This window comes from Labeo rohita, chromosome 18, assembly GCF_022985175.1.
Source record: "Labeo rohita strain BAU-BD-2019 chromosome 18, IGBB_LRoh.1.0, whole genome shotgun sequence".
NCBI classification, from domain to species: Eukaryota; Metazoa; Chordata; class Actinopteri; order Cypriniformes; family Cyprinidae; genus Labeo; species Labeo rohita.
This window is the reverse complement of record NC_066886.1, coordinates 70,064-80,990: the sequence shown is the minus strand read 5'-3', so window position 1 is coordinate 80,990 and position 10,927 is coordinate 70,064. Positions and strand designations below refer to the sequence as shown.

Sequence of the window (10,927 nt, the reverse complement as noted above, 5' to 3'; positions counted from 1 at the left end):
CGGTAGTGTATATATATATATATATATATATATATATAAATTTGCATAAATTTCCTTTCTTGATATTTGTATTTTGAAAAGGAGGAAAGACTGCATAGGGCTCAGAGGTTGAAAGGGGCCCAGAATGGGGGCTCAGAAAACTCAGTGGAAGGGTGTAGCATGGGTCAAGTAAGAACACAGTATATTCTCACCAGGGGCAGTTCTAGAACCGATTTTTCAGACTGTCATCAAAGTTTGTTCAATTTGTACAATGAACATGGGTTGGATTTTGAGTTCTTAAAGTACACCAAATTAATAACCCACCATTTGGATATGTGTTAGTGCAAAGAATCTGTGATTTTATTGCATTGAAAATGTCATTCATTTAATTAAATTACTTATTGCTTTAGGTATTTGTGTATATTTACTGAACAAGGCGATATCTTGGTAAGCAGTTTGACAACATTGTAGTAAATATTTTTAATGAATCAAAAAATCATGCTTATTAAAATACCATCACACATGATAATACAGCACAGATTGGTGCATGAGTAGTCAACAAAATCAAGTATCTGAACCTCATAGTTAAATACAAAATGAGTGGGAACTGAAAAAGGTCCACTTTTTGGAAAAAAAGAACCCCCCCTTCCGCTAGGCTGGCTACGGGCCTGGACACACACTGTGACTCTATGCTGCCCTCTACTGGACACATGTAGCTAGAACAACAAAGAGCTGTGCAAACAGTATAAAACCACTTTAGTATCACATTATTTAAAATGATCAATTAAAGCATCTTATTTTAGTCAGATATAGTCATACTTTTGTAAATATATTCACTAACGGCCGTTATGATTGCCGATCCTATTTATATTTCTGTGGTACTGGGAAAGACTGTGTGAAATTGTCATGTTATATTCATTTTCCACAGTAAATAAATACATTTTTGAAAAATGCATTCAAGTGTCTCAAATATATGGGGTTTGCAATACTATGGGTTTAGAGCTAATCAATGATTTGTTGATCTGGGTTTTATTTTCAATCGAGTTGTGTTGCACCACTTAATTTTAAACATGAATCAGGGATTCGAATTCTAACCTGCGATTACAACGATTAATTTTTTCCCGCCATGATGGATTCGCCATTGTAATTAAACAGCATCAATGTTGATAATAATCCTTATCATACTTTACTTCTTCTCTGACATAAGTTGGTCTTGATAAAAGAAATAAAGTTGTAAAATGCCCGCCGTCTTTATAAACTGCTGCGTATAGAGATTTTTAACTAATTTCTCTTAAATTGCTATAAAAATAAATATGACATAAACGTTCTGTTACTGTTTGAATGTGACATTCCTGATTAAATAATGTATTGTGATTTTACACCAGTAACAGTAATAGTATTTTGAGGGAACCTGTGGTTAGCGCGCCAATTTTTCAACGGTTGATTCAAACCAAGAACAACGAAATTCAAACGAACGCGTTAATATAATCGCAAAAATATTCAAACAACATTCGCAGGATATCAGGTGTTTTGTAGTGACGATCAGAATTAATTAATTTCACCTGAGTATTTAACGCTGACAGGAGGCCGTCGTGACGAGTTTCTCCCTCAGGATGAGCCGTTTAACGTTCACATGATTCCGCTTCATATGAATCAACAAAACGGAGACTCACACAAGCACGCGATGGAAGGTGAGTTTAAACCTTTTGACCGTTTCACAACCTCCGGGAACTACACAACACGATGAAGAATAAACTACAACTCCCAGAATGCAGCAGTAACACAAATGGCGGAATGACTGTTGAAGATGTTGATCCGGCTTGTTTCTGTCACTGCTGTTCGCGGTTTAAACGTGTTTGTGGCCGGACGCGGCACTGGAGGTCAGCAGCTCTATATAAACACGACAAAACCGCGAAATAACCGTTAATAACGGACTGCAGCGCGGCGCTCCGCGATATCACAGCCGCTGCAGTATTGGTGATTGTTGAATCCTATTTTTTAACTCCATTGATAAAGAGAGCGTAATGAATGTAGTACATTTAGAAATATGTATGCTATATAATCTGGTGTATAGATTAATAACGACAACTTTATTTTCGTTCGGCTTCTCCCGATTAGGAGTCGCCACAACCGCCGGATCGTTTCATTTCATCATGACAGCTAATCTTAATAAACGCCGGCTTTAAATGCAAACGTTGCATGTGCTCTTTTGCCGTTAATACGTCATGTAGCAGTACCACCACTCAGAATCCTTCCCGCCCGGGTCATTCTGACTTACGCGCGCGCGGGAATCAAGGCTCACATCTATTCAGTCACATCACATGCTCAGTCACTGCAGCCTCGCGCGTCAGTAAAATGCCTTGCTCTGAAGTTACAGAAGCGGTTTCTCCGCACAAGAGAAGCAAGAGTGATGCAGCGAACGGATATGAAGAACAAATGGTGCTGAAATTCGCCAAACTGACAGAAAACGCCACGACACCGAGCCGAGGATCGAACCGAGCCGCGGGATTCGATCTGTACAGGTGAGAGTCGACATTGAGGATCCAGAGCCCTCTGTGTTCTGCACATGTATATTCATGCATATTTCTAATTTGTATGGTTTTTTCCTCCTGATTCAGTTTTTATCTTTGTCTGTTTTAAGTTTAAGAGGTTTTTCCATGTTTATTCCGCCTTTTGTCCTTTTTGACCTGCAGAAAACACTTTAAACGCTAGCGTTTACTGCTGCATTAGTGCATTTGATGATTAGGTGGTGTTCTGCACATGCATGCTGCATTGCTTATATTTAGACCGGTGCATTGTGTTTCTCTGTTAATTCTGTGTTTACTGCTGCTTTTGTCTTTGGTGAGCTGTGATTGGTGCGTGTGTGTTTCAGTGCGTATGACTACAGCATCGGCCCCATGGATAAAGCTCTGGTCAAGACCGATATCCAGATCGCGGTTCCGCACGGATACTACGGCCGAGTCGGTGAGTGAGAACTACAGAAGCTTGTGACGTCAGTCCAGAATCTGCGCTTGTTTCCTCATGTGACGCCGTGATGTTGTGTTGCAGCTCCTCGCTCGGGTCTTGCGGTGAAGCACTTCATCGACGTTGGCGGTACGTCCTTGTGAATCGCTTTTCGCCGCTGACGTGAGAATGTGATGTTTTACTGTGATATCACATGTGTCGTGTCTCTACAGCTGGTGTGGTCGACGAGGACTACAGGGGGAATCTGGGAGTCGTGCTGTTCAACTTCAACAAAGAGCCGTTTGAAGGTGAGACTCTGAGTTTCTGCAGGTCTTAATTCACCCGTCCACAGATTGGGGCCTGAAAAGATAAAAAAATCAGAGCATGAAGTCTTCAATTCATAAATGTTTCATGCACTGCAAAAATAAGTATCTTTCTCAGTGTTTTTTTTTGTCGTTTTCCAGTTCAGATATCTGAATTGGAAATGCAAAATGAAAAGTTTCTGCTTAAAACAAGCACAAATATCAGAAACCTCTAAACTTTTTACATTTATTCATTTAGCAGACACTTTTATCCAAAGCGACTTATGACATGAAATTTATATTTTTGTTCTTATTTTAATCAAACTCCATCATAAATTTCTCAGACTTCTCACTTTGTAATTTTGCTTCTAGTATATCTTGCTTTTAAGAATTGTGCGAATTTGCATTGGAAAACAAGACTGCTGTAAATTTAAAAAACAAAACAAAAAAAATGCATTATTTGAGCTTTGAGATGACATGAGGGTGAGAATGAGTTCTGTCAAAGTTCTAGATGACATGCGTGTATTTTTCACCATTTTAATCGCTGTGTTTGCAGTGAAGAAAGGCGACCGCATCGCTCAGCTGATCTGTGAGAGAATCTGTTACCCACAGCTGCAGGAGTTACAGGTAAACCGTGCTGTCATTAACACACGTACTTCATTTGTTAGTCACTTCTATAAAAGCATCTGCTGTTTTTATATCATGTTTTCTTGTTTCAGACACTGGATGATACTGAGAGAGGAGCGGGAGGCTTCGGCTCCACCGGCACCAACTGAAAGTGTTACTGTATTGAATATAATATGTATAGTTTGTTAAATGTTTATTTCAAGATGAGTCATTTAACTAATTGACTGTGGAATAAAGCTGTTTATACAAAATGCACAAATGTGTGTGTGTGTGTGTTGTGTGTGTTTTTTTTTTTTTTTTTTTTTTAAATCGGCACAGGTTTTGTTCATTTTTGAAACCGATTGGTCATCTCAGTTTTTGGGTAAACACTGGCAAGGCTGACCAAAACCACAATTTTTTTAAATTTTTTTCTTTCAGCACAGAACTATGGTTTAAACAAACCATATTGTGAATGTCGCTTTGAAGCCACTGGGTGGCGCTACAGGACAGTTTATAAAACATCCGCAGCCATTATGAACTAAAGCAGACTGAGGTTTGGACAAATATGCTGGAATCCAGACAACAGAAACTCAAATCGGAGAGTTCTCACTTTGATAACTAGATCATTTGCAGACTTGCATCTAGATTTAGTGATTTTTGTTTGGGTTAAATATATTCTAATAATTTTCTTTACTGTTGCTATAAAAGAAAGTTGATGAAAGTAAAAATACTGATGGCAGTACTGTAGTACTGAACTGAATGAACCATATTCATGGAAATGTCAAAATACCGATTTTCCCGAATTTAAGGCCTGGAAAGCCATTAAAAATAGCAATATTTCTGAAGAGGTACTTGAATATTGCTTGAATTATTTAAAGACAATGGCCTGGTTTCTCAGACAGGCCATACTTTAGTGACGACATTTAGGTCATTTTTATAAACGTGCCTTTAGAAATAAAGATTACTGACGTGCATCTTGAGACAAAACAAATGCACTGGCGTGTTTTAGGCTTAAGCCTTGTCTTGAAAACTGGGGAATGAAATAAGTGTTTAATTATTTAAATAAGCACAGATCTTTTAATACAAAATGAACACTGCATTGTCTGATGCTGATCTTATGTAGCCCCGGCCTTTTTTCAGCGCTGCTTTCAACTACAATGCTCATGATCACTTTCAAATATTTATTACAATATATACTGTTAAATGTCAGATTGTGTTGAATGGTGTGAGGTGACTGGATGATTTCAACTGATTTCCTATTGAACTGCAGCTCAAACTATTTCAAATCTAGTGAATTAAGCTACAAACTCCATCATAATGAACAGTGTTTACATCTAACATGTATTCTGAGCTGCAGCTCGTCATATTAATGGAGTGTTTTACTAGTTATAGTATATAGTTGTAGTATCTTTGGAATAGAAATATGGTTATTTTATTAGTAAACATACTTTTTCCCGCTTATTTCAGTTAATGTCATACCACCGGCTTAGCTCGTTAGTTTTAGTACTGATGGTGTCGCATAAACATGGCTGAAGACGGAAAAAGAGGAACAGACAAATCGAATTAATTGAGTGAGTCGTTTACACTGGAACCGCTTCGGTTGATTCAAACTCGTGACTTTGATCATTCAGTTCTAGTGATTCACTAGCAACGGATCAAATTAAAAGAGCCATTCATTTCTGAATTTCGACATCGCTTGTTACGATTTTAAAAAGCACTTACGATGGTGAAATGGAGCTTTTCGAAACTCCGAATCAGTTCAACCATTGCGTCGCAAAATGATTCACTGTTTCGAAGCACTCCAAACGGATCACGAATCATCGACTCCGATCGGGACTTCAGATCGCTTATAGTGAATCAGACTTCGTAGCGAATCATTTGATTTTAGATCAGAACCTCGTAGCGGAATCGCGAATCATTTGATTCAGAGCAGGAATCTTTTGAATCAAATCGGGATTCCGGAGCGGGTTTTCATCTTAGATTAGAACTTCGGGTATTGTGAATGGTTTAGAAATTCTTTTTTTCCCCCTCGGAGTAAGGTCTTTTAACACAGAGTTCGAAATTGTCATCCTTTCCTATCAAAATGCTTGCTACAGATGCGAAAACGTAGAAAATCCTGATCCGAATTTATGACGGATGAAAGTTTCGAAGGCACTGTGTAAACGCCACTGACACAACTTGAGGTCGAATTAATTTTTTAAGTGCGAAAATTGCAGACTCAGTGTGCAATGACCTTTACACACTGACTCCGAAACGTTCGTCCGTCATAAAAGAAAAATTCGGATCAGGTTCAATTTTCTGCCTTTTCACATCTGAAGCAAGCATTTTTTTTTTTAGGATGAACAGCGCTTTAGATTTTTTTCCATGTACTTATCTAATTCAACTTTAATTAAAGAAATAAGAGGTTTAGAGCCAGATTTTTGTTTACGTATCTGAAATGTAGCTAGCAGGAAACACATTAATTATTATTTTCCTATATTACCTTTGAGCAGTCAATCAATTCAAAGAAGACTTCACTTAAAGAAAAGTCACTCGCAAAATGAGATTGGGGGAACATTAAAAAAACGGAGCAAAATGTCTTTGTGTGGTTCATTCGCAAACAAGTGAATGAATCTTCCTCAGAAGAGACAAAAACAGCAACTCACTTCAATGTCTGACTTATATTATAATTACGTCCATAAGCTTTTCGTGAAATTTGGATGAACTCATGGATCTGTTGTTTGATCTCTTTGTATTTAAGGAGAGAACCATAGTTTCCAAAGCCGGACATCGCTTGTTATGATTTTCAAGGGTGTAGAAGACGCCATGAGACGCCCTGACATGTCTTTACCAACATCCACACTACTAAACTGACCCTAGCGATCATTTGGATGAAACAATATAATGTGTGTTGTTATGTCCCCACCAATGCCAAAATGAAACCTACACGCTTGTTTTTAATGTGTGCAGTTAATATATGATTATATATTTAATATTTAATCCATATTTTAAATTGGTATCACACCTGTTGCTGCCAGAATTACGGTCCATTTGAAATGTTATGTGCTTTATTATTGCTTGATAAGTGAGATTTTAACCCTATAAACCCTGCTGTATAATATTTGATACTCCTCTACATGATCAACAAGAGGAAAACTTTGCTGTCACACTCAATCTACTCCATTCCTTCTGTTGTTTGATTGATAGTTTGGAGTTTTTTTTTTTTTTTTTTTCCAGTTTAATTTTTTTAGTGTAATTGTACAAACGTCCACTTCAGCTGGTGCTTTATTTCTTCTTCTCTCAAACATCATTGGATTGCATTGCATTATATGTTTGGACCATTTCAAACTCATTTTACTAAGACATATTATTGGAAATATAGAGCGACAACTGATATTTAGATCATTTTATGTCAGTCTCTGCTATACTTGTATAAAGATCTCATTGATTTACATTATAAGCATCATAATTTCATCATATAAATATCAGCATGTTTTTGCTCAGTTTGAGTCTCTGAATAAACCTGAGCTCCATATTCTGACAATTTCAGATGATATGAGCCATAAAATCCTTTGGAAACACAAAACACATTTGCAAACTTTCTGGTAATATATTTTGTCTAAAGGTTTCATTTGAAGAAATGATTTTTCCAGCTGTTATTTTTTATGCCAGGCTTTACAGGGTTAAAGAATACCGTAGTATTGGCAATTCTGTAAAGCAGCGGTATTATATGATGCCAATGTCGTCCATGTCAAATCATCGTTTTTCTAAGTGGAAGCGAGCGAGAGCGAGCGATCCTGAGACCTGATGGAGTTCGGCAGCCGCTCTGAAAGAAGGCCAGCGCTCGAGTCGCCCGTACAACCAAAAATATGTTTTTATTGTGAATGTACATCTAAACCCCTCACGAGTGTGAAGACAGAACAGAACGTGGTCGTACAGACGGCAGAGGCGGCGTTCTCATCGCCGGAGGCCACAGGGTGTGTGTGGAGGTGCGTGTGGCCGTCAGACCTCAGTGCATATGGATCGAGTCACAGAAACACAGTTTACAAGTAGTTGGTCATTATAAGAAGCACCATTACAAACCCCTCCGTTCCAGGGGTCCTCTAGTTTACAAATGCGATCGCGAGTAAAAAAGTGACACGGTTACAGTATAGACACACTTAAATTACATGGACAGGGTTTCTGAGGGTCTTACAAAGATCTGCGTTCGGTCTGAAGTCAAAGCAGAAAGACTAAAATTCATAAATGTTGCATGCACTGCAAAACATCAATCTCTTCCTCAGTATTTCTGTCTTGTTTTCCAGTGCAAATGTCTAAAGATTCTTAAATCGAGATGCAAAATGAACATACGAAGTCTCTGAGAAATTAAACAGGTTTATGCTTAAAACAAGAACAAACGTCTGTCGATAGCTGTATCGACACCTATCATGTGTTTTTACGCTCATTTTTAATGAACCGGCAACGGCAAGATGGGCATACAATCTTAAATGGGCTATTTTTTTATTCAATGAGAAAACATGCATAAACTGATGGAAACACATTTACTGAATAAATGCCTAGATGTGCAACAAAAAAGTCATGTGATTTCGCCTCAACAGATCATGTGATTGGAAAACGGCCAGTAGCTGCGATGTCTCTTTAAAAAAAAGAAAATTTGTTAGTTTACACAGTGATTATTTACAAAAAACGTACACTTTGAAACCTGTCTTAAAAGTTTGCATTTTAGGCCCTCACATTTTAGTGTAAATGTACGGCCAAAACACAAGTTTTCAGTTTTTTGTTGAAAATGGTCCCCCCTTAATTATAAACACACTTTAGGTTGATACATTTCTCAGAAAATGAGACTTCCTGTTCTGTTACTTTCAGTGCTGGGGAAAGTTACTTTTAAAAGTAACCAATTGCGTTACTTAGTTACTTTGTGTGGAAAGTAATGCATTACATTACGTTACGTTTGTGTTACTTTTTGTCACCTGAGCTGTGCTTATTTATTTTTAATAACAAAAAACCCAAAAGTTATATTTTTGGCAGCTGCGTTACTTATTTGAAAAAAAACTCAGATATTTGTAAATTTAAAGTAATGCATTACTTTACTAGTTACTTGAAAACTTGCGCTGCTCGTAATGCGTTACCCCAACATTGGTCACTTTGCTTCTTGATTTAAGGATCTTTAGACATCTGCACTGGAAAACAAGGCAGAAATACTGAGGAAGAACAGCAGTTTTATGCAGTGTGATCAGATTTACAGTACAAGTTATTTCCATATTCTAGTGTTTCTGAGCACAAATATTCAAAACATAAGCGGTTTGTTCCGTATCATGAACGAAACAGTAATGGCGGTCCGTTGGGAGTGTTGCATGCTGACGAAGTATTGTGTTCCATTGAATTTGTTCCTTTATTGCTCTGAAGTGACCTTGATAAGAGCTGCAGAAACCCCGTTAGCATATTTGCAGAGAACAGAAAGGCTAGCGTCGGGCAGCCGCAGACGGCGTGGGTCGGTTATTACAGTGCATGAATCTACGCGCTCACGTGACTAGCACCGGTAAGATACGATAGACTGAGCGAGAGCGAGAGCCGGGCCGCGGCGCGGCGCGACGCGACCCTTCCGTCCGTTGGTCCGCGGCGGCGGTGGGAGTGTGTAATATGGGATGCGAGCGTATGATGCGCGGGTGCGGTACGTGCTGCTCTTTGGGCGAGGCTGCGGCAGTCTGTCCGTGTGTCCGTCAGTGCAGGACGATCTGTACGCTCATGTGCAGAGCGTCTCCCAGCTGCCCGCTGAGGTAGTCCGTGTCGGGCCGCTCTCCCGTGGGCTCCCTGCTGCCGGACAGCGGCACGCTGCGGATTTGTAAATAATACGCTCCCGGCTGGAGAGCTTTCTTCTTGGATATGTGCAGGTAGCTGACGCCGTCCTTCTGGTTCATGCGGAACAGGCCGTCGTCGTTGCCGTAGTCGATGGTGTAGCGCACGTGGTTGGAGAGCGTGGACAGCGCCGGCACGAAGTCGATGATGTGGTCTTTGCTCTTCAGCGTGCTGATGTTCAGCTGGAGCTGCAGCGTGTTGTCCACGTCCACACTGGCCAGACTCACCCAGTCCAGATCGTTCTGCACAGACACACGCACGTCGTTAGGACGAGCTTCATCTCCAAACGCGCATTCACACATGTACTGCAGCTCCCTGCCGTCCAACACAATACTCCAAAACGCACACATATTTTCATTATCGAGTTGGCTTGAGAAAGCTGAAATACTGAAATGCTATTTATAAAACAAGCAGTTCCGGTCCTTGATTCCGATCGGTTGAGCCGCTGTTGTAAATTACTTTACAAACATATACCTATCAACATGTTACTCATGTTAACATGCTAAAAACATATTAGCAACATGCTAGCAACATGCTAATCATGCTAGCAACATGCTAGTGACATGCTGGTCATGCTATAAACATGCTATAACAGCATGTTAATCATGGTAACAACATGCTAGCAACATGCTAGTAATTGCTAATCATGTTAGAAACATGCTAACAACATGCTAATCATGTTAAAAACATGCTAGCAACATGATAATCATGTTAGAAACATACTAGCAACATGCTAATTATGGTAACAACATGTTAATAATGTGCTAATCATGCTAGCAACATGCTAGTAACTTGCTACACATGCTAACATGATAATCATGCTAACAACATGCTAGCAACATGCTACTCATGCTAACAACATGCTAGCTACAAGTTAATCATGCTAACAACATGTTAATCAGGGTAACAACATGCTAGCAACATGTTAGTAAATTGCTAATCATATTAGAAACATACTAGCAGCATGATAATCATGTTCAAAACATGCTAGCAACATGCTAATCATGCTAAAATCATGTTAACAAATGCTAGCAACATGCTAACAACATGCTAGTAACGTTAACATGCTATCTCTCTGTTTTTCTAATAGACTGTTGTCTTCAAAACTTTCAGACATTTTAAACTGAAAACTGTCAAACTCTTTAAACTTTTTAAAACTTTCAGGCTAGGCTTTCTCAAGCCAACTTCAAAGTTTGTCTCTGCAAACTTTTTTTTACCTACCTTTTCTGCAGCAATTATAAAACTGCTTGATAAAGCTGCTT

General features: G+C 39.0%; 2 protein-coding genes across 6 annotated transcripts in view; one reads left to right on the top strand and one right to left on the bottom strand.

Moving 5' to 3' along the window:
- The first annotated feature begins 1,530 nt into the window (after positions 1-1,530).
- On the top strand, positions 1,531-4,109 carry dut (deoxyuridine triphosphatase). 5 transcript variants are annotated; one of them, XM_051134583.1, is made up of 7 exons: positions 1,531-1,670; positions 2,351-2,501; positions 2,852-2,943; positions 3,028-3,072; positions 3,156-3,230; positions 3,781-3,851; positions 3,944-4,109. In XM_051134583.1, the coding sequence occupies exons 1-7, from the start codon at positions 1,613-1,615 to the stop codon at positions 3,998-4,000; spliced, it is 549 nt and encodes a 182-aa protein (XP_050990540.1). In that variant the 5' UTR covers positions 1,531-1,612; the 3' UTR covers positions 4,001-4,109. The 5 variants fall into 5 exon arrangements, with proteins under 5 accessions (XP_050990540.1, XP_050990541.1, XP_050990538.1 ...); XM_051134584.1 differs by having other exon boundaries at positions 1,593-1,670; positions 2,357-2,501; XM_051134581.1 differs by lacking the exon at positions 1,531-1,670 and adding an exon at positions 1,718-1,859.
- Positions 4,110-7,016: 2,907 nt separating this feature from the next.
- The window catches only part of fbn1 (fibrillin 1), a 62,872-nt gene continuing 58,961 nt past the window's right edge, over positions 7,017-10,927 (bottom strand). Inside the window, 1 exon segment of the mRNA XM_051134579.1 lies at positions 7,017-9,907. Coding sequence (XP_050990536.1) covers positions 9,530-9,907 — 378 coding nt within the window. The 3' untranslated portion in view covers positions 7,017-9,529.